The 24225-nt window shown below is 38.0% G+C and overlaps 1 protein-coding gene across 1 annotated transcript; it reads left to right on the top strand.

The window, feature by feature from the left end:
• The first annotated feature begins 8932 nt into the window (after positions 1-8932).
• Positions 8933-9376, top strand: LOC138877564 (uncharacterized). Its single transcript, XM_070157184.1, has one exon. It carries the CDS (start codon positions 8933-8935, stop codon positions 9374-9376), a length of 444 nt encoding a protein of 147 aa, XP_070013285.1.
• Positions 9377-24225: the final 14849 nt, after the last annotated feature.

Here is a 24225-nt window from a genome sequence, read left to right on the forward strand (position 1 = left end):
CTGTTTTGTGCGTTTCACGGAGGTTGCCTACTCAATCTTCATTTGAACAAACCCAGTGAGGTCCGCGGTCGATTTTGTGCGGCCGCGCTGGTAGGTAAGTCTGGGTCCCACTATTTTTCTATAAATAGAACCCATGGGTCACTATTTACCCTTTTCGAACTTTTTACACTCAGACCCCTAAAAACTATTATTCACTCTCTCTTCTGATAGTAATTCTTGCTTAACCTGATTAATTGTATCTCAACATCACAATCTGGTAACATTTCATCATCTTTCTTTGTTTTATATTATAATTTCGTTTTGTTTTTCATGCCCAGTAGCTAGAGTCTCTTCTTCTTCCCATTTTTATTTCATTTGTTAGCCAATAAATGTGTAATGGTTGGATATTGTGTGTTTAGAGACCTTTGTGAACTGGGTAAAAGGAGTAGTGACAAGTTAGGTGGAAAACTTGAAAACAAATAGCAAAAAAAATTTAAGCCCTAACTTAATGCCTCTGAAAAACACTCTCCGCGACCCGCGATCGCTTTTGTGCGGTCCGCGGTGCCCTAACACGGTCCGCATTACCATTTTGCGTGGACCGTGGTGCCCGAGTGACTGAAAGTAAACCTATGCCCAGCGCGGCCGCATTGCACTTTATGTGGTCCGTGCTGGGCCACCGCGGCCGCGGTGCTACTTTGTGCGGGCTGCGGTGATTGGATTTAGAGAGGTGGTGTTACATTCCTTACCTCAGTGCGGACCGCGGTCGCTTTTGTGCGGTCCGCAGTGCCCTGAATGCGGCTGTAGTACTGTTTGTGCGGGCCGCGGTGAGGAGATTCAGAGAGATATTTTCAGGGGTCTTATCCCCATGCGGACCACGAATGCCTTTGCGCGGTGCTCCCACTACGGCCGCACTCCTGTTTGTGCGGGACACGGTGCTCTATTCTGTAACTGTTTCTACAACATGTAATCTAATGTCTGCAGTTCAATTTCAACACTTGTTTCACTGCCTGTGCTGATACTAACCATGTTAGATGTGTATGTTTGCAGATAATGGTCAAACAACGAGGTGGAGGTGGTAAACAACCCGGGCGAGGTAATTCCTCCTAGAGAGGGAAGCAAAGGATGGTAAAACGTACTCCCCAGGCTAGAAAAAACATAAAAGAAATGAGTAAAGCAATCAAAGCAGCTGATAGAGCCAATGACAACTCGGGGAATGAGTATGAGCCATCACGGGAGATCTCTTCAGATTCAGTCCCTCTTTACATCCCGTATCCAGAAAACGCCATACACAAAGACACTCATCCATCTTCCCCCATTGCTCGAGCCTCAATCAACATTTCTTCTGGGTCGTCTGAGGGCTTAGCAGCAGGTAGTGGGGATGAATACTCTACCTCTCCCACAATGTCACTATCTGGAGAAGGTGCTAAGGGTGATGAGAGAGATAGGGAGTTACCTGGGGGTGGTGTGCCTCAAGTTGGGGGGTTAACCGGACTAGGAATCCCGCTATTTAGGAAGATATATTCGTCAGCCAAGTGGCGTTCCACAAGTTTAAAGAATGGTGGCCATCATGGAAGTTGATTCTTGAGAGGAGCTTCATTGGCAAAGACCTTCTACCCCTACACCCCAATGTGCATAGACAGTTTCAGGCTCGAATGGGTTGGGAGTTCTTTAAAGACAATTGTGTGAAGGCGAATGAGTATATGTTCAAGGAGTTCTATAGCAATGTGGCCCACATCTTGAAGGGCACTAAGGTGACCAAAGTGAGAAACAAAAATGTGGTATTTACCGAGAAGGCACTGAATGAATACTTGAGGTTCAATGATTAAGATGAGTCCCTTTACAATGAAAAGTTAGCAATAGGTGAGGAGGTTCGTCCGTGGTTAGCTTCATACCTGGCAATCCCAGTTACGGTTCTAGAGTGGCGACAAACAGGGGCCAAAATACTTCGGAGAACTTTCAACTTTGGGGCTAGAGGGTGGTTGACTTTCGTGTGCAGTCAGCTCGACCCCACTACCCATGATCAGACTATTCCACTTGCCCGGGCCATTCTTGTTGCTTCTATTATGGCGAGATATCCTATCAATGTGGGCAATGTGATGTCCCGCATCATTTCTGCAGTGGGGGTTGAGCATGACCGGAACTACCCTTTTCCCAGCACCCTCACTATGTATTTTCGGGACTTGGAGGTGGAGAAAAGAGCGTTTGACGCCAAGGTTAAACCTGTGGCTCCGTTCTCCTGGTACAGTTTGAAAGGATCAGACAACCCCAAGAACAAAAATTACAAGCCGTCTACTTCTACCCCAACCGGCCAGTCTGAAGAGCCGGTTGTGGTAGAGCCCTCCACTGAGCCTACTTCCACAGTTGCTGACATGCCTCCCGGACTTTCCACTACTATTGGTCTCTCTACTTCAGCTGGCCCGGGGATTCCATCTTCCCGGGCCCATCATATCACAGCCCACCAACTGAGCCAGACACTTCATAGCTTGAACAACTGGATGCTGACTGCTTCATCCAAGTTCTCCCCTTTGACTTCTACCATTGCGGCTCAGTTGGCACCACAGCCAATGTAGGTGCCCTAGCCTATCGAGGATGCACTTAAGGAGATTCTTGCCAACCAGCAAAAGATCCTCGATTCTCAAGCTGCCTTGGCTAAGGCAGTGGATTCACATGGCAAGGCCCTTAGGGAGATTACTAGGGAACACAAGAAGCTACACAAAACACGGGCTTCCAAGGAGTCTGTGAAGGCACTGAGAGAGGATGTTGACAAACTAATGGCAGACCAACTGCCTTTAGACTTGCTATTTGAGGACCCATCAGTAGCACCAGTAGCAGAGCCACAGCAGGAGCAGACTCAGAGGCTTCCTAGGAAGAAGAGGAAGCTCCCTAGTGCAGACGAGGCTGTCATCCGGTTGGCAGACCCATAGGAGGTCTCCTCTAGTCAGCCACATGTTGCTCCATATATTCAGCCCGTCCAGGTCCAGGCTCAGTCCCAGCAGTTGAGCAGCAGGAGATCGGGAACCAGTTTGAGGTTCCCGTACATACAGAGGACCCGGGGACCACTCATGTTCCCATGTATACAGACGAGGCTTAGGGAGCTCCTATATCATTTCCTCTTGATTTTTGATTGCTTATTTGTTTAGTTGGCATTGGGGACAATGCTAACTTTTATTTGTGGGGGTGCGCCCTACTTTTTTATCTTTTTATCCGAATGATTGTATATATTAGTTGACTTAGTTTATATTTCTGTTGATTTTTTTATTTGGTCTGTATATAACTTAACATTTAGTTACTTTTATCGCACTTTTTATCTTCTCTTTGGTCTGTATGTAAAGTTACATTCTTGTATATATATTCATCCCCCGTTGTATATTCTAATCCCCGATTGTAAATATTCATTCTATTTTCTATTTTCGTACAAATTTTTCATTCTTAGTTAGTAGATAGGCTCGCAGCCTTTTTGTTTCGGGTTTGGTGCTTTCAATAAGCCCTTGGTTTTCTTAATGTCACGGTTCTTTCCAAGGGTGGAGTATTATACGAACCGGGTGGCTCTTCCCGATGATGGATGGCGTGATAACTTTCTTAAGGGTTTGAGTCCGTTTTTTATTTTTCTTTTGTTTTTAGTAGTTTATAGTTAAGGGTACCTCAAGCAAAGCTTCACTTGGGCCTAACACATTTGCCTTTGATCCCATGGTCAAAGACAAGTGGTTGTGTTTAGGATGGTGAAAGTAGTGACCTTGAGACTTTGTTTTGACCAAACAAACATCATGTGGTCTTTCGGGACTATTGTGTCCTCAATCGTGTCTAAGGTTGGTGTGGGACCCCGACTCTTATGTCTTTAGCAATCCTTGAGTGTGTGTGGTGAGAAATCAAATTGTGAGTCCAAGTCCCGAGCCAATGGTCTAGAACTTGCCCTGAATGTTTGTTGAGGCAAAATTTTGAGTGAAATTCGACTTGAGAAGTGATTATAGGCTCTCCTTGATCCAAATAATAGTCGAACAACTCCATACCCTACCAATGATATAATCCCTAGCTAACCCTTTTTGAGCCTTAAACCTTTTTCTTTCAAGAACCAATGCTACAAGCCTATACCCGTTCTAAATTATAACCCCTCTTGGCACCCAAATCGTCCCTTAAGTAATGGCAAAAATCTAAGTTTGGGTGGGGGGGGAGACAAGAAAGGAAACAAAAGTGGTAAAAGCTACAAAAGCAAAAAGGAAAGGAATGCGGTGAAAAAAAAGAAAAGAAAAAGAAAAAAAGAAAGCCCAATGTGCAAAGAATAAAACGGGATTCAAGAAAAACAAGAATGAAAAAGGTGTGAAAAAAGTAGAAAAAGGAGAAATGCTTTGAATTGCATAAGAAAGAGTGACAATGTGTCTCTCTACCCCTTGAAAAGAAGTGAAATACTCAAAGAGTCAAAGAAAATTGTGCCAAAATGAATCAAAAGAAGTGCTTAAGGGAAGATGAAACTCATATAGACCAACAACTTTTCCTACCCTGAACCAAAAGGGTAGTGGATACTTACATGAAGGTCAAGCATACAGTACTTAGACCCGGACTTGTGACCTTTCCTTGAGAGAGACGAGTGAATTCCTTTTAACCTTGGTTTGTGTGCTTGTACTCTAAAAGGTGAGGTTTGCTTAGGGAGAGTTGAGGACGTGTGAGTTTGGGTTCCACAACGACCAAAGTAATTGAGAGAGTTCTTTGATGTACTGAATCAATTCTTGATGCTCATGTGTCACACTTGATCCATAGTTTTTCAAAGTTTAAGTTTTGTTAATGATCCATTCGTATTGAGGGCAATTGAAACAACCTCTCTACCCCTTTAAGGTAGGGGTAAGGTCTGCGTACATACTACCCTCCCCAGACCCCACTTGTGGGATTTTCCTGGGTTGTTGTTGTTGTTGTTGTATTAAGGGCAATTGTTAGTCCCAATTGATGCTTGTTGAGGTTACCTTAGGACAACTGGAATTACTTGGATTTTCCTTTAAGGGGTGAGTCTTATTTTGTTTGCTTGAGGACAAGCAAAGGTTTAAGTTTGGGGGAGTTGATAAGTTAGGATTTTAACATGTTTTATGCCCCTACTTGCCTATGTTTTGATCATATATTGTTATAAAATAGTCCTAAAAGGCTTACAAGTTGTGCTTGATTGCATGTTTGATCGACAAAGTGACAAACTGTCAAAGATTGGCTAAAAAAAAGAGTGAAACCTGCTCAAGTATCAAAGACCAAGGAATTTAAGAAAAGAAGGCCTAGTGCGGACCGCACAAAATGGAATGCTGCCGCACTAGGTGGTTCATAGAGTTGGTGATTCAGGCTAGAAGAAGCGCGGCCGCGGTACACATCTCGCGGTCCGCGGTGAAGGCTCTGCGGCCGCACTACTCTTTTGTGCAGTCCGCGGTCATGAGATTCAGAGAAATGAAGTTTTCAAAGCCAGTTCCATGCGGTCCGCAGTCGTGAGTGCGCGGACCGCACCAGCTCCCTCCGCGGTCGCGGTCCATTTTACGCGGTCCGCGGAGCCCAAATTTAGAGAAGCAAAATTGAGCCCAGTGCGGCCGTGGTCCATTTAATGCGGCCCGCACTGACCCTGTAGGGGTATTTTTGTCCAGTTTTTCTAGCCTAGTATAAATAGAACATTTTAACATTTTTTAGGTATTCAGATATATCAGTTGATAGCTGGGCTTGTGAGACCGACTTTTGTAGCCATTTTTGGCACTTTTGCTTTACATTTACAACAGATTCTTGTAGATTAATTTTAGCAATTAATTAATATTCTTAGTTCTTCATCTATTTCTTCAATTTCTTTATCTAGCATGAGTAGCTAAACCCATTAGTTAGGGTTGTGGCTAAACTCTAGTGTGGAAAATTAATGGATGTTTCCATCTAGTGTGAGATTGACTATGGGCGTTTGCTATTTAGGTTGGTTTTATGTTTTAATCTAGAATTGGTGGTTGCAAATACTGATTCAAGCCTTGTGGGTTTAATTCTTCTTGAGAAAGAGAGTCAATGACCCCAAAATTAACCCAACAAGGAATTGGGATGGACTCATAAGAAATGATAGTCCCAATTAACGGGTTAAACCTCGAGAGAGTAATTACCCTACTTGAATCCTAGTTGCTTGGTCTAATTTGCCTACCCATTTAGTCTCGAGAGAGTCAATTGGGCAAAATCACTCTCTCTACCGAGAGGTGTGAGAATGGGTAAAATTGTGCAACTGTTATAGCATAAGCCCCAATTATGTCAATCGAACCTTAGTAACATCTACCCGTCAATTAGCCACCTAGGTAGTGTCATGACCCTAGTGCCCTTCTTCCCATTAGATACAACTTAGCAATATTCTCGTAGCATAATTTAGATTTAATCAATAGTTTTATAAAAATAGTTATAATTTGAAAATCCAAAAATGTTTGAAGTGACATTAGGAGTACAAACACATCTCTAGGATAGACAGACAATCCAACTCCATTACTAGCTCCCTGAGAAAATCGATCCCGACCCTCATATCGGGTAAAAGCTATTGCGACCCGCTCTTCCTAACTTAGTGTAGCGTTGAGTTGGCTGCGATCAGTTACCACCGAGGAGGGAGATTGATCACAGTGTTGAACTTATTCCTAGATCACTGCCGCCTGTGCGGCCTCCTTACCGCATGTCGCCTATGGGACTGACTGAACTAAGGAAGCAATTTTCTGTTGCTTGATGTTGGGTTGATTCAACCATCGAAGGCTCCATACGGTGCCCCTATTTTGTTCAAGAAAAAATAGGATGGTACACTGCAGATATGTGTTAACTATAGGGCGCTGAAGAAGGTGATGGTAAAAAATAAGTATCCGGTCCTTTTGATTCAAGGTCTGTTGGACAGGCTTTCGAAGGCTAGTTATTTTACTAAGTTAGACCTAAGTTCAGGCTATTGGAAGGTTAGGATAGCCGAGGGGGATGCCCCTAAGACCACTTGTGTAACTAGATATGGTAGCTTTGAATTTCTTGTAATGCCGTTTGTGCTAACCAATACCCCGACAACTTTCTATAATTTAATGAACAATGTTCTTTACGAGTATCTTGATGGCTTTGTAGTTGTTTACTTATGCGACATAGTCATCTATAGCCAGACCCTTGAATATTATTTGTCCCACTTAAGGAAGGCGTTGGAAAGACATAGAGCCTATCAACTCTATGTCAATATGGAAAAGTGTGAATTTTCAAGTCGCGAAATAAAGTTTCTAGGCCATTTGGTTAGTGAAAACCAAGTTCGGATGGACCCAAAGAAGGTGCAAGAAATAGTTGATTGGCAAGCACCAAATAGGGTAAAGGAAATTAGATCATTTTTTGGGTTTGGCGGATTATTACCGGAAGTTCATTGCAGGCTCTTCAAAAAGGGATGTTCCTTTGACGGATTTGCTAAAAAAACGTCAAATGGGTTTGGTCGAATTTGTGTGACAAGGCTTTCAATGCATTGAAGAAGGCCATTGCGTCCGAACCAATCTAGAAGCTGCCAGATTTTGATTTTCTATTTGAAGTACACATTGATGCTTTAGGTTATGCTGTTGGCGGTGTATTGGTCCAAGAGGATCTACCGGTTTTATTTGAAAGCAGAAAGGTGAACATTGTGGAGAAAAGCTATTCTGCACATGAGAAAGAGATGGTTGCAATAATTCATTACCTTCAAGTTTAGAGAGTCTACTTGTTAGGAATAAAGTCTGTGGTGTGAACGGGCAATCTGGCTAATACATACTTCAAGACTCAATAGAAATTGAGTCTGAAGCAGGCCCGGTAGCAAGAATTCTTGGTCGAATATGACTTTGTTTAGGTGCAAAAGCCTGGAAAACAAAATCAGGTTGTTGATGCACTTAGTCGCAAAGAGGTATTTGCTGCAACTTATGCACTTACTCGATTGAATCTGATTTTTTGGATACAATCAAGCTATGTGTTGTGAACGGTGCATTGTATGTGAATTGATGGATCAAGTGAAAGACGGGACAATTAAGCGGTATTGGATCTTGGACGATCTGCTGCACTTCAAGAGGGGGGGAGGAGGTTGTGGTTCCTCAAAGTGATGGATTGCATCGCTCTCTTATAAAGGAACCACATGATACTCCGTATGCTAGTCACCCGAGTGTTGAAATGATGTTGGCGTTACTGTCTCGAAATTACTTTTGGCCAAATATGGAAGATGATGTTGAGGCCTATGTGAAAACTTGCCTAGTTTGTCAACTTGACAAGACTGAACGGAAGAAGGAAGATGGTTTGCTACAACCTCTACCGATTTCGGAGTGTCCATGGGCTTATGTTTCTATGGACTTATCAGCAGGCTTCCAAAAGTTGATGGCAAAGCATCAATTATGGTGGTGGTAGACAGATTCTCAAAGTATGAATTTTTTTTTGCTGCTCCAACTATTTGTTCTTCTAAAGTAGCTGTTGAATTATTCTACAAGTATGTTGTGAAACAATTTGGGGTTCCAAGGAATATTGTGAGTGACCGGGATGCGAGATTTACACGCCGGGTTTGGAGTGTTGTGTTCAAATTCTTGGGGACTGATTCAAATCACCCACAAACCGATGGGCAGACCGAGCGTATCAATCATCTGCTTGAAGAATACTTCAGACATTATATGACTGCTAATAAGAGGAATTGGATTGAGTTACTAGGTAGTGCACAGTTTTGTTACAACTTGCACAGGTCTTCGGCAACTGAAATGAGTCCTTTTGAGATAGTGTTGGGGAGACAACCTGACACACCGCTGAAGTTGTTTAGATGAAATCAGGGGGAAAATGTCCTGCTGCTTATAGATATGCTCGCGACAAGCATGAATTACTGGCTGAGACGCGAGACAACTTGAGAAAATCAGCTAAAAGAATGAAAAGGAACATCGACAGAAATAGGTGACCTTTGGAGTTCAATGTTGGTGACAAGATATTCTTGAAGTTTACTACACAAATTTATAAAAAAATCAGTAGCAAGATGCATCATCGTGGGATGATTACAAAGTATGACAACCCATTTGAAGTAGTAAAAAAGGTGGGTGAAGTGGCTTATCGGCTGAATCTACCGGAACGTCTCAAAATTCACCCAACATTTCATGTAAGCTTCCTGAAACGGTTCCATAAAGATGCTGAAGATCCGACAAGGGCGGTGCCACAGCGAGCTCCTCCAGTAAAATGCAAGAAATTTGAGGATATTATTGAGAAGATTTTGGATCACCGTACGCTATGTCAAAGCAAGAATAATAGGCAAACAGAGTTCCTGGTTCAGTGGACGGGAAAGCAGGAATGTGATGCTATTTGGGAGAAAGGACCATCTCTATGGCAATTTCAGGATCAAATCAAGGCGTATCTGGATTCTACCTCGTCGAGGGCGACGAGCTCATCTGGTGGGGGAAGTTTGTTAGCCCCTCGGCTTGATTGATCGAACATGGCAGGGGCGTGATGAGGGATTTACATGATGGACCTCGGCACGACCCTATGATGATTGTGGCATCATATTGACAAAGTTGTTCGACATGGGCAGGTGTCGATGGGCATGGACTATGGCACGATGGCTTGTGGCTAAGGTGCCAAGGCATGACATTGGTGTGGCCATGACAAGGCAAAGACAACGGGCAACAGAAGCATAGCAAAGGCTGGAAAAACTAAGGCAAGCTAAGGCAGGGCGTGGCAAGGCAAATGGGCACGGGCAAGGCAGTGTCACGGGTGAGCTGGACAAGCGGTAATTACAGACATGCACGCAAAAGCATGATGCACGAGGGCTTGGCGCGACGACATAACAGAGTTGGCTTTTGGCGCCAAAATTCGAAGGCTGTGCCCGTGCACATATAGGGTAGTTGGCCACTTGAAGCAGTTTACTGTTTTTTAGTATTGTGGCTATGTGGGGCTATGGGAAGTTGTCTTGTTTGAAATTTGAAATTTAAAATCTTTTGCAGTAGGAGATGTCAACTACTAGGTTTTAGATAAATCTGGAGCCAAAAACGTTGCCTATATATTATTAGGCTAGGCAAATTGTTAAGGTAGAGTGTTGGCTGCCTTTGACTCCTTTTTGTAAGGTTGTTTTTATGTGTTTCTTTGTAGCATGAGTTAATACAAAGTTGGAAAGAAATTCCTGTAAGCTGTGTGCCTTGTCTAATTTCTTTATGCTGTCATAATCTAAGTGTTAAGCCAAAAACGTGAGGGAGAAAGAAGAGGACTGAGTCATTGTTGTGTGACTGCCGTGCAGTGTCAAAACAAAATAAATTGACCCTGTAACACCTACCATAAGCGAAACAACTAAATTTTATTGTCAATTTATCCGATAAAAATTTGATGATTCATAAAACTCAGTATATATTTTTTGTATACGTATATGTATAGCAATGGATAGTTGGTTGCGGAAAAAAGGGTTTATGAATAGTTGATAATAATTTCTTAGTCGTAGGTAGGGGTGGCAAACGGGCGGGTTGGGTCAGATATGAGCGGGTTGAAAACGGATAATTCAAAAAACGGATTAATTATCCGACCCGACCCGTATCTGAGACGGATAAAAAAAGGGTTATCCAGCGGATCATATGAATATCCATATTATTCATGGCTTATTGAATATGATCACTTATGGGAGAATTCCTAGTCTCCTAAACTTGAGGAATCCCCAATTTGAGCTTTACAAATGTAAACGTTAAACACATTAGTTATCCATTGATTATCCATTTGGTTAACCATTTTCTAGGTGGATAATATGATTCTTATCCATATTCGACCCGTTTTTAAAAAGTTCATTACCCAACTCATTTTTAATGGACTAGTCTTAGTGTATGCGCGTAGCGCGTATACCCATACTAATGAGAACAAACTCATGAAAAATAACATAAATATTCAAAAAAGGTATTTGTGTTATAAAATAAAAAAATAATTATAATTCAAGAATAATAAATATTAATCATGTTTAAGAGTTTGGATCAATTCCAACGGTTCTCTCTTCTATTTTCACAGTCTTGATTTGATTCTGAAGCCAAAGAAATTGATGGCTCGCAGTCTTAATTAATGAGGACGATGAAAGTTGGATAACTCATACAAGAATTTAAAACAAGTCATATAAGTAAATGAAATTCTATTTTGGTGATTAAATTTATAATAAGTTTATTTGTGTAGTCAATGAAATCTAATAATTAGGTTACTTTGGTAGCTTTCTAGCTAGCTAGCTATTTCATGATGTAAGTTAGGTATACAAATTTATATTCTCACAGCGCAATCCGTCTATGTAGCCATATATTTAGTGCTCCCTAAAATATATTAACATTTATAATATATTCTAATTCGGACATATATTTTGTAAGTATATGTAGTAAATATTTAATTTAATTTTTATTCTTATGATCAAATATGCTTGAATATTCTTGGTTTATTATTCGTGCGGTTGCTGAACATATTCTTGGTGATTTTTGTACTAATTATATCTAAGTTCAAATAACTTGAAGCTCGTATATTACACGAGAAAAAAATATAGAAAACCATTACTTCCTCCAAACATGAATTTGAAGATCTGAAAACATATCGTTGTTAGCGGATTCATACTAATTATTCTTACATATGTTATGTAAAATAATGATTCATGGTTAAATAGTGAGGGAAATTTACGGGTGCAGTTAAATGTAGCATTCACATTCCCATTTCAAAATCCTTTATTAGGAAAAGTATAATGAAATTAATTAGAATTGTGTGATATAGTTTATTTACGGAAGAGTTTATATAATGCAATATTTTATTTCATTTTTAATCTCTTATATTTTATGATTTGTGAAATAATTTAAATAAGGAAAGATTTATATTAGCTTTAATTATTCAGATTTATAGGTATTAAGAGAAAAGTGGGTTCTTATTAGTTTTACATGATTATGGTTCATATATTTATTTTAAACTTATTTATGTATAATATGAGTTTAAGAAAGATTATTTATAAATTAATAAAAGATAGAAGCTTGGAAATAGAGCTCTCGTGATGATTCAGTTTGAAAACTTGCAAACGTGTATAGATCAAATTAAAGGAAAATAGCTTTAAATAAGAAAAAGATTCATATAAGGTAACTTTTAATTAATTTTAAAGTCCTAAACAAGATTTCCTACATAATTATAACTAGTATTAGTACCCGCGCGATGCGCGGACACAAATCATGTTAAACTGTGATGTTGGTTATTTGAATCATGTGCAAATAACCTTAAAATATAAACCTCTCAGATAAAAATTATATAACATTAGATATTAATTATGAAGTAGGATATGAAATTATTGTTCAAATCTCGTAGTGCACAACCTATTTTGTTTTTTATTTGTAGCAACCTAACTACTTGATTTTAGTACTTGCACTTCGTTTTGCTGTCAGTATCAAAGAATACTAAACATATCATGTTGCGATCTGTCTTGTTTGAGCACATTAGATCATATTATTTTAACAAACTTCTTACTATCACTTTGTTTTTATCTAAAAGTTAAATATGTCTTATTCATCACATTATTTTTATGCAAATTTTTATTTTTATTTTTTCTTATAGTTATTGTATTATTTATTATTTAAAATTATTTTACTATCATATAATTTTTTATTATCTTAATTAATATCTTTCTTATTATTCTTTTAATAGTCTTTAATAACTATAAATATTTTATTCTTGAAATTTGGTATATTTTTATGCATTCAATTTTTTTAATCATTTAAACTTATTGTAATATTTTTAAATATAATTAAATTTTTTAATTTATTTATTTTTAAATTAATTTAATGTATAAGTATCCTCACACTATCTCTATTGTTTTACTACATTCTCTTCCCTACTATAAATTTTAATTATTTTTATATTAATTTTTTACCTTTAACCAGAATAATATCATATTTTATTTTAAATTGTAAAATTGAATTAGTCTAAAATATTAATACATATATTTGATGATTATGTTACAAATATATTGAGTTCTCTTATAACTATTTTTATATTAGATGCATTTATTTGTTTTTTAACTTTAAGATACAAATTTAATTTTTAATTTTCATTAGTAAAATTACCTATATTAGAAAGTTATTTATATTATTAAAATTTTATTTTAATCATAAAAAAATAATTTCTTAATTGTTTGAACATATTATATATATGTAGTAATATGTTTATTGTCATTTTATTTCTTTACATAATATTTTAAAAAATAAAAACTTATGAAATAAAAAAAATCTCATCTCAAATTCAAATAATTCTTATCATTCTATTTTCTAAATTGGACCGCATTTTTAAAATATTATACTATATATTCAAACTTAAACTAACTGCACTCCATTCAGATATTAATCATAGAAAAATATTTTCTTTGTTGTTTGAACACATTATATGTTAATGTTGTAGTAATATTTTCATTATCATTTTATTTCTTACGTAAATTTTCTTTCTTTTTTAGATTTAATACAAATTTAATCTTTAATTTTTATTAGTAAAATTACCTATATTAGAAATTTATTTTCTATTTTAATATTTTTTCATAAATAAGACTTCAATTTCGTGATATTATCCATAGTTTGGACATTCTAATCGTAGTTTTAAAAAAAATTTAATTTCAAATTCAAATAGCCTTTCCCTTTCATTTCTAATAATAATTTTTTAATAATTTTGCTAATTTTTAATCTATTATAGTCTTATTACGTTTTATGTGGCTTTTCATTAACTTATAATTTTTTTTAATATCATTATAATCTACTATTCTTTAATATAATATAGATAAATATATAATTTCTAATCATAAAATAAATATTTATTTTGTTTTAAAAATATTGCTCGAAAATTTTAAATTATTTAAATTTTAATAAGATTTTAAGCATTGTATATTTAATTTATTTTATTTTTTAAACTTATGATTTATAAATATCTCATATTATCTCTAATTTATTTCTATTATTCAATATTTTTAGTTTTTGATTTTATCCATTAGACTTGAGTTACGTGGACTTATCCATATTATGAATTTTCTTATCATAATATAAATGTAACGACCCGACTTGTCGTTTTAAGAATTAACGCCTCGTTCAACGACTCAAGATCTCGACCAGCTTCGTAATATGTATTATGACTCGCATGTGAGGTCGATTTTGGTTTTCGGAAGATTAGGAGTTAAAAATAAAGAATATTTTGAGGCTTAAGTTGGAAAAAGTCAACCGGATGTTGACTTATGTGTTAGAGGGTTCGGATGTGAGTTCTGATGGTTCGGTTAGCTTCGGGAGGTGATTTGTGACTTAGGAGAGTGATCGGAAGTGGTTTTGGAGGTACGGTATAGAATTAGGCTTGAATTGACGAAGTTAGTATTTTGGCGAATTCCGGTTGATAGGTGAGATTTTGATCAGAGGGTCGGAATGGAATTCCGAGAGTTTCTGTAGCTTCGTTATGTCATTTTGGACTTGTCTGCAAAACTTGAGGTCATTCAGACTAGTTTTAATGTGTTTCGGCATCGTTTGTGAAATTTGAAAATTTAATAAGTTCTTAGGCTTGAATCCATGCATAATTGGTGATTTTGATGATATGTGATGTGATTTGAGGCCTCGACTAAGTCCGTGATGTGTTTTCAGACTTGTTGGTGCTTTTGGTTGAGGTCTCGGGGGCCTCGGGTGTGTTTTGCGTGAGTTTTGAGCAAGTACGGACACCCCGGAACTTAGAAAAATGGAGAGGGCAGCAGTGGCAGCGCGGACCGCGCTCCTTCTCGCGCTGGGCGCGCGGCCGCTCAGGGGAAGAATCTGCAGGTCACTGGTCCTACTTCGGAAGGTCATATCGTTTGATCCACAAGGAATTTTGAGGTGATTCGAAAATGAAAGTTGTAACTCATCGTGTCTAGTTTCTATAAAGGTAAAGATATCGCAATTTGGATATCTGTAGAGAAAGTTATGGCCAAAATACTAAAGCCTGTCCCTGCAGAGCAAGGCCTGCGGGACCGCGGACGTTTCTGCGCGGACCCCGCTAATTTTGCGCGAACCGCGGTCATTTTTGTGCGGTCAGCGGTGTCGTAATCCGAGGGGTACTCTATAAATATGAGGTTTTGGGTTTTTATTTGATATTTTGACCTAGAGAGCTCGGATTTTGGCGATTTTTTGAAGGTTTTTCAAGAAATTGGTCGGGGTAAGTGATTCTACCATAGATTTGGTTAGAGTACATGAATCTATCACTGAATTCATCATTTAATTCGTGATTTGAGATGGAATTTGGAAAGAAAATTGTGGAACCTTTCAAAAATGTAAAATGATGATTTGAAGGACCAAATGGTAACAGAATTAGATAATTTTGGTATGGTTGGACTCGTGGTTGAATGGGTGTTCATATTTTGCTACTTTCGTCGGATTCTGAGACGTGAGCCCCGCGGGCAATTTTGAGTTAAATTTCGGATTTTAATGGAAAATGTAGAAATTCATATGTAATTAATTCTTATAATTTTTATTGACTGAATCGAATTGTTTATGACTAGATTTGAGAATTTCGGGCACGAATTCGCGAGGCAAAGGCTTGAGTTGGCCGTGGAAGTTCGAGGTAAGTGTTTGGTCTACCCTAACTTGAGGGAATATGAGTTGAGTATATATGAAATTGTTATGTGATGTGTCCGACGTATAGGCATGGTGACGAGTATCTATACGTTGGGGGTCGAACATGCCCGCGAGTCTTGTATTATAATTGTTGTGACTCCGTTGTAGTTTATTGCGCTCCATGTGTTATTATTATTATTGTTCCCTTGTTGGAATGTTTGTTTCGATAGTATTGTTCCATTGTTGGGATGTTTGTTTTGATAGTATTGTTCCCTTGTTGGGATGGTTGTTTTGATAGTATTGTTCCTTTGCCAGGAAAGTTAATGAAGTAATTGTGGTTCTTGAACTTCGAGGAGCAATGACCCAAGTTATAATACGAATTGTGAAAGTTTATGAGATAATTGCATACTTTGGAGCATTGGCTCAAGTGTTAGAGTGAATTATGAAATGAAAGTGAAAGAAAGAGAAAGAGGCATCAATTGTTCTATTGCCGGGAAATTTATATTATTAATATTGTCCCCTTGCCGGGATCTAAATTGTTTACTTATTGTCCCCTTGCCGGGATTCCTATTTTAGCCTTGTCTATTCCTTCGCCCCATTGTTTGTGATTGTTGCTTGGGTGAGGAAGAGTGATAAAGCACGAAGGGTGATGCCGTGTATTGTTGTTTGTGAGGAAAGAGTGTAAAGCACGAAGGGTCATTCCGTGCCATGATATAAATGTTAATGCACGAAGGGTCATTCCGTGGCATGATATAAATGTTAATGCACGAAGGATCATTCCGTGCCATCATTATGTGAGGTAAAGCACGAAGGAAAATGTCGTGTACTTTATATGATTGATTTGGTGAGAACGAGAGTAAAAGCACGAAGGATGATGTCGTGCAACTGTTGTTTTCCTACTCACTGTTGATGTGTTTACTTGTTATTAACAATTCAAGTGTATTAACTAGTTAGGTCCCTTTACTGTTGTGACCCATTGTGTTCGAATCCATAGTGTTTACGATACCTCGCCTTATTTATTTGTTTGTGTTCAAAACTCCAAATTTCAAAAAAATTGTCACATTTTTAACTCAATTGATTTCTCGTATTAAAGGTACTAATTCATTCGATATTGTACAGTAATTGAAAAGGGTATTTTCTTTATCAAATGATTTCAGAAATAAATTAATAATAACGTCATCTTTTCTTGTTGATTTCCTAATTGCGTTGGGAGATGTACTCTACTTTATGTTAAGTGAATGAGGCTCCTTGAACATTCTTAATTGTATTGGGTTATGGAACCTATGTGCTGAGTAACATGAGAATATTGTTGTGCAATGTGAGACAGAAATATGTGGGCACAAGGTGCCGGGAAAAATATTATGGTTTTATTTAATGGCACGTGAGCTGTCCGTGCGGTTGTGACATAAATGTGGGCACGAGGTGCTGTGAAATTTCGAAAGTGGGCTGAGACCTATATTATTTATGATTATGATATGAGGTGTCACAAAGTGACCTTTACTCGAAAGAATTATATTCGAAAGATACTTATATGAAAGATATCTATTTGAAGGAAATATATTCAAAATATATTTATTGAAAAACATATTATCTTAGAGATTATTACTTGAAGGATTTATAAGCGAAAGATTTATATTTGAAGGACTTGATTAATTGATTGCACTTGTATTTGTTATTTGTTGAGAAACAATTTTGGTGTTCTTGTTGCCAGCTATTTATATCATTGGTTGATCATCGTTGCCATTATTATTATTTGCTTCATATTATTTTGTACACTATAAACTGCACAGGTTTATGTGAGTGTCTGGTCCTAGCCTTGTCACTACTTCGTCGGAGTAGGCTAGACACTTACCAGCACATGGGGTCGGTTGTGCTGATACTACACTTCTGTACATTTTTGTGTACAGATCCATGCCTTTGATCGACGGTAGCTATTTGTTGCGGTGGAGACTCAAGGTAAACCTGCTATAGCATTCGCAGTCCTCAGAGTCACCTTCAATTGTACTTATTTCCATTTGTTCCCTTTGCTTCGGAACAGTGATGTAATCATATTGTATAACTACTCTTAGAAAGGCTTGTGACTTGTACTATCAGTTTTGGGAATTGTATTTTGTTCAGAGTAATTTAATTTAAAGTTAGTGAATACCCATATTATTACAGTAAATGTTAGGCTTACCTAGTATAAAAACTAGGTGCCATCACGACTTCTTTGGAGGGATTTTTGGGTCGTGACAAGTTGGTATCAGAGCTCTAGGTTCATAGGTGCTACAAGTCATAAGCGAGTTTAGTAGAGTCTTGCGGATCGGTACGGAGACGTTTGTACTTATCTTCGAGAGGCTACAAAACTAGTAGGAAAAATAAAATTTCCACTTCATTCATTCCTTATCGTTCAACATTTATTCAGATTGAAACATATATCTTATGTTCTTTTGCATCCACTCATGTATGGAATTGCGCACTACGCCAATGGTTTGTGATACCATAAAAGGTTATAAGAGAGCCAGGGCTACTCAACCATTGTTACCACGTGTCGTTCAAATTTGAAGATATGGAAGCGCAAAAAGATCTTTCAGTTGTGCGCATGGGGGTGCATCAGATTCTGACATTTGGTTGATAAGTAATATTTTAAGAGGGCTTAATTAGTTGCCTAATCATCACAATCGTGGCATGGTCACGAGGTGGATGTAGATCCGAAGATAGTTGGTGGTATTAGAGATAATGTGGTTTGTATGGGATTTCTATTTGGTGGAAGGTACATATTAGCAAGCCAAGACACTGGAGGAAGCGAGTTTAATTGTCACGAGGATGACATGCGCCAAATAAATAGCTTGAAGTGTCTTATGACCGGTGTCGTACGAGCGATAAAGGTTATTATTGTGAATCATCGGAATGTTTCATATGACTTCGTGCTAAGTGAAGGGAGTCCACTATCAACGATCAAATTGTGGGGTCATGTGTCATATCAGTTTTGGCCTGAGATATATTTATGTGGTATTCAAAGGTTCTCTGAAACTTGTATATGAGTAAGAGCTGAGATTTGTATAGGAAGATGTTGGGACTTTCGATATTCCTGTGTCCATAATAATTCTACATTTCGGTATTAGCAGGGACATGGAAACAATTTCAGAACACTCGTAGTGCTCCAATTAATCAGGGCACTCTCATGGGACAGTCATCTTTTAATGCACCACTGGCATATGATTCCTTCAATGGTTATCCTAGTTATCCAACACAGACTCAGAATGAGCAGCCGAACTGTAGATGAGTTGTTATGAATGTGGTTATACTAGGAACATCATGAGAAATTGTCCCAGACTTGGGAGGAACCTACTTTAGTAGAACAGTCAATGCACACACTCCATTATAGTTACTAATCTACATACACTACAAGTTAGAGATAGAGGACGAGCGGGTAGATGGCGCCTAAGAGGTGGAGGCCCGACCCATTGATATAATTGCTACGGTGTGGCTGAGGCCACTACACCAGATGGTGTCGTTACAGGTACGATTCCGATTGTTATAAAAAGGATATTTTTCCTTAATTTGATTTGGTTATAAAAATTGAGGCGAGTCCTCCTATTATGCTCCGCTTATGGGTGAGCTTCGTAATTTTGTGACCCACTTTTAAGTTTATCCCTGTTGGGAGATTTGATGATGTTGGCCCGTGTATATCATTTTATTTTGTACACTATTAAGGGCTATAAGTCCAAAAAAAAATTACTTTCTATTACTCACTACAGTGGATTTGATGTGATTTCGGAATAATTGATTTCAATTTTTATGAATTGTACGCCCTATTGGTATGGGGGTTCATTCTGTGTTGTGATGTTTATCGGAATTTAGGGCTGTGCATTTGGATCGGATATCCGAAATCCGATCCGATCCACTATATTTCGGATTTTCAAATTTCGGATTTTCGGATTGGATACGGATTGTGTTTTATGAAATTTCAGATTTTCGGATTGGATTCAGATTGGTATGATTTTAATCCGATCCGATCCGATATCCGAAATTATATGTACCTATATAAATACACACTAAAATTTTAGGGTTATGCTTATTCATTTTTCACACACCCCCTCACTCACTTAGATTTTTCCGCCTCTCTTGCACCTCTCTTCTCTTCAGTGAAGACTAAAAGAGTCTCAATGACTCAAACTTCCGATTTTACTTTGATTTTATGTCTCTTTCTTCCGCCTCTCTTCTCTTCTCTTCTGTCTTTTATGGCTATTTCATGTTCTATTCTTCAACTTTTGATTTTATTTTGATTTTTTTGTTTGTTTTGGTATATGGAAGATGAGATAGAGACACCGAATGAACTTTAAATTGTTAAAATTTTTTGTGACAATCCGATCCGACAATCCGAAAAATTATCCGATCCAAAGTTTAAAATCCGATCTAATCCAATATTAATTCGGATCGGATTCGGATTGCCCTTTTCAGAATCCGAAATCCGAATCCGAAATAGGCTAAATCCGATCCAATCCGATCCGTGCACAGCCCTATCGGAATTTATGAGAGGAAAGAAAAGAAATGGAAAGAATTCAGTTGGCACAATGTGCAATTACTCGTGATGCAGAGTTGAGGACGAGATCCTCACAATTTTTTTATTTATGATGTGAAATATTTAAAACGGGCTACAAGCCACGGTGGAAGTTATATAAGGACGAGGTCCTTGTGGTGAACAATTTATATGTTTAAATTCTCCCTTTGTGAAATTTAAATTTGTACTATAGTATTAACAGGTAGTCATGCCTGTTAGGCTTATTTGATAAATTTTTCTTATGTGATTCTGTGCATATTTAGCCATATTTGTGTTGTAACTATTGAGTTTTGACCTACGAGGTGAGTGCCCAGGTGGCGCTAAATGTGATTCGTTGATTTGGGTAAATAATGATGAGGTTTTCATGCCTCGCGATTGGTTGTCAGTGTTGTGAAAAAAAAGGAATTGAAATGAGATTTTGGTTAACATGAGGTTAATTGACGATTTTGTAATTGATTGTGAACAACTAATGAGATCAGAGATGTGGTTAAGGTCATACATATGATGCATTTTATGTCAAGATATCATTGTGATAATGTCATGTTTGTAATGTTGAGATTAGTGTTATTGATATATACATTATGGTGCCTTGTTGGGTTGTAGATGTGTTGTTAGGAGTTGTTTTGGTGTTACTCTGACAGGTGGATAGGCCCAATTACAGGGGAGGCTCTGCCGAAATTTCTGAAAATTTTGGGAGTTAGAAACATTTGGGACATTAAGATATGCGAAGAAAGGGATAAGTTACATTATGTGTTTGAGAGCGGACTCTACTTCTTATTTGAGGGTGAATGACCCGAAGTGGGGGAGTGTGGAACAACCGTTAAGCGCTATTAAAAGGTTGATGCGTGCGTAGGCACGAGTTGCTATAGCCAGGTGAGACTAAGATCGTGTGATGATGTGAAAAAAATCGGACCTTTTTGGAAATGTTCGGAGGGTAAGAAATTTGCTCTTAAAGTTTACAAATACGGGTAAGAGAAATAGCCTCAATTGAAATGGTATTGTCAAACTTATTTGAATGTGGTAATGTGGTATCAACAACGAGCATATGTGTAAAAGTAGAAACATCAATTTAATGTCCTCAGAATAATTCTTGGCACGTTCGAGGACGAATGTATGTTTTGAGAGGGGGAGAATGTAACGACCCGACTTGTCGTTTTAAGAATTAACGCCTCGTTGAACGACTTAAGATCTCGACCAGCTTCGTAATATGTATTATGACTCGCATGTGAGGTCGAGTTTGATTTTCGGAAGATTCGTAGTTAAAAATAAAGAATATTTTGAGGCTTAAGTTGGAAAAAGTCAACCGGATGTTGACTTATGTGTTAGAGGGTTCGGATGTGAGTTCTGATGGTTCGGTTAGCTTCGGGAGGTGATTTGTGACTTAGGAGAGTGATCGGAAGTGGTTTTGGAGGTACGGTATAGAATTAGGCTTGAATTGGCGAAGTTAGTATTTTGGCGAATTCCGGTTGATAGGTGAGATTTTGATCCGAGGGTCGGAATGGAATTCCGAGAGTTTCTGTAGCTTCGTTATGTCATTTTGGACTTGTCTGCAAAACTTGAGGTCATTCGGACTAGTTTTCATGTGTTTCGGCATCGGTTGTGAAATTTGAAAATTTAATAAGTTCTTAGGCTTGAATCCATGCATAATTGGTGATTTTGATGATATGTGATGTGATTTGAGGCCTCGACTAAGACCGTGATGTGTTTTCAGACTTGTTGGTGCTTTTGGTTGAGGTCTCGGGGGCCTCGGGTGTGTTTTGGGTGAGTTTTGAGCGAGTACGGACATCCCGGAACTTAGAAAAATGGAGAGGGCAGCAGTGGCGGCGCGGACCGCGCTCCTTCTCGCGCTGGGCGCGCGGCCGCGCAGGGGAAGAATCTGCAGGTCACTGGTCCTACTTCGGAAGCTCATATCTTTTGATACACAAGGAATTTTGAGGTAATTCAAAAATGAAAGTTGTAGCCCTCCGTCTCTAGTTTCCAGAAAGGTAAATATATCGCAATTTGGATATCTGTAGAGAAAGTTATGGACAAAATACTAAAGCCTATCCCTGCAAAGCAAGGCCTGCACAACCGCAGACGTTTCTGCGCGGACCGCGGTCATTTTTGTGCGGTCAGCGGTGTCAGAATCCGAGGGGTACTCTATAAATATGAGGTTTTGGGTTTTTATTTGATATTTTGACCTAGAGAGCTCGGATTTTGGCGATATTTCGAAGGTTTTTCAAGAAATTGGTCGGGGTAAGTGATTCTAACTTAGATTTGGTTAGAGTACATGAATCTATCATTGAATTCATCATTTAATTCGTAATTTGAGATGGAATTTGGAAAGAAAATTGTGGAACCTTTCAAAAATGTAAAATGATGATTTGAAGGACCAAATGATATCAGAATTGGATAATTTTGGTATGGTTGGACTCGTGGTTGAATGAGTCTTCATATTTTGCTACTTTCGTCGGATTCTGAGACGTGAGCCCCGCGGGCAATTTTGAGTTAAATTTCGAATTTTAATGAAAAATGTAAAAATTCATATGTAATTAATTCTTATAATTTTTATTGACTGAATCGAATTGTTTATGACTAGATTTGAGAATTTCGGGCACGAATTTACGAGGCAAAGGCTTGAGTTGGCCGTGGAAGTTCGAGATAAGTGTTTGGTCTACCCTAACTTGAGGGAATAGGAGTTGAGTATATTTGCTACTTGTTATGTGATGTGTCCGACGTATAGGCATGGTGACGAGTATCTATACGTTGGGGGTCGAACATGCCCGTGAGTCTTGTATTATAATTATTGTGACTCCGTTGTAGTTTATTGCGCTCCATGTGTTATTATTATTATTGTTCCCTTGTTGGAATGTTTGTTTCGATAGTATTGTTCCATTGTTGGGATGTTTGTTTTGATAGTATTGTTCCCTTGTTGGGATGGTTGTTTTGATAGTATTGTTCCTTTGCTAGGAAAGTTAATGAAGTAATTGTGGTTCTTGAACTTCGAGGAGCAATGACTCAAGTTATAATATGAATTGTGAAAGTTTATGAGATAATTGCATACTTTGGAGCATTGGCTCAAGTGTTAGAGTGAGTTATGAAATGAAAGTGAAAGAAAGAGAAAGAGACATCAATTGTTCTATTGCCGGGAAATTTATATTATTAATATTGTCCCCTTGCCGGGATCTAAATTGTTTACTTATTGTCCCCTTGCCGGGATTCCTATTTTAGCCTTGTCTATTCTTTCGCCCCATTGTTTGTGATTGTTGCTTGGGTGAGGAAGAGTGATAAAGCACGAAGGGTGATGTCATGTATTGTTGTTTGTGAGGAAAGAGTGTAAAGCACGAAGGGTCATTCCGTGCCATGATATAAATGTTAATGCACGAAGGGTCATTCCGTGCCATGATATAAATGTTAATGCACGAAGGATCATTCCGTGCCATCATTATGTGAGGTAAAGCACGAAGGAAAATGCCGTGTACTTTATATGATTGATTTGGTGAGAACGAGAGTAAAAGCACGAAGGATGATGTCGTGCAACTGTTGTTTTCCTACTCACTGTTGATGTGTTTACTTGTTATTAACAATTCAAGTGTATTAACTAGTTAGGTCCCTTTACTGTTGTGACCCATTGTGTTCGAATCCATAGTGTTTACGATACCTCGCCTTATTTATTTGTTTGTGTTCAAAACTCCAAATTTCAAAAAAATTGTCACATTTTTAACTCAATTGATTTCTCGTATTAAAGGTACTAATTCATTCGATATTGTACAGTAATTGAAAAGGTTATTTTCTTTATCAAATGATTTCAGAAATAAATAAATAATAACGTCATCTTTTCTTGTTGATTTCCTAATTGCGTTGGGAGATGTACTCTACTTTATGTTAAGTGAATGAGGCTCCTTGAACATTCTTAATTGTATTGGGTTATGGAACCTATGAGCTGAGTAACATGAGAATATTGTTGTGTAATGTGAGATAGAAATATGTGGGCACAAGATGCCGGGGAAAATATTATGGTTTTATTTAATGGCACGTGAGCTGTCCCTGCGGTTGTGACATAAATGTGGGCACGAGGTGCTGTGAAATTTCGAAAGTGAGCTGAGACCTATATTATTTATGATTATGATATGAGGTGTCACAAGGTGACCTTTACCCGAAAGAATTATATTCGAAAGATGCTTATATGAAAGATATCTATTTGAAAGAAATATATTCAAAATA

This window comes from Nicotiana sylvestris, chromosome 1 (genome assembly GCF_000393655.2).
Source record: "Nicotiana sylvestris chromosome 1, ASM39365v2, whole genome shotgun sequence".
Classification (NCBI taxonomy): Eukaryota; Viridiplantae; Streptophyta; class Magnoliopsida; order Solanales; family Solanaceae; genus Nicotiana; species Nicotiana sylvestris.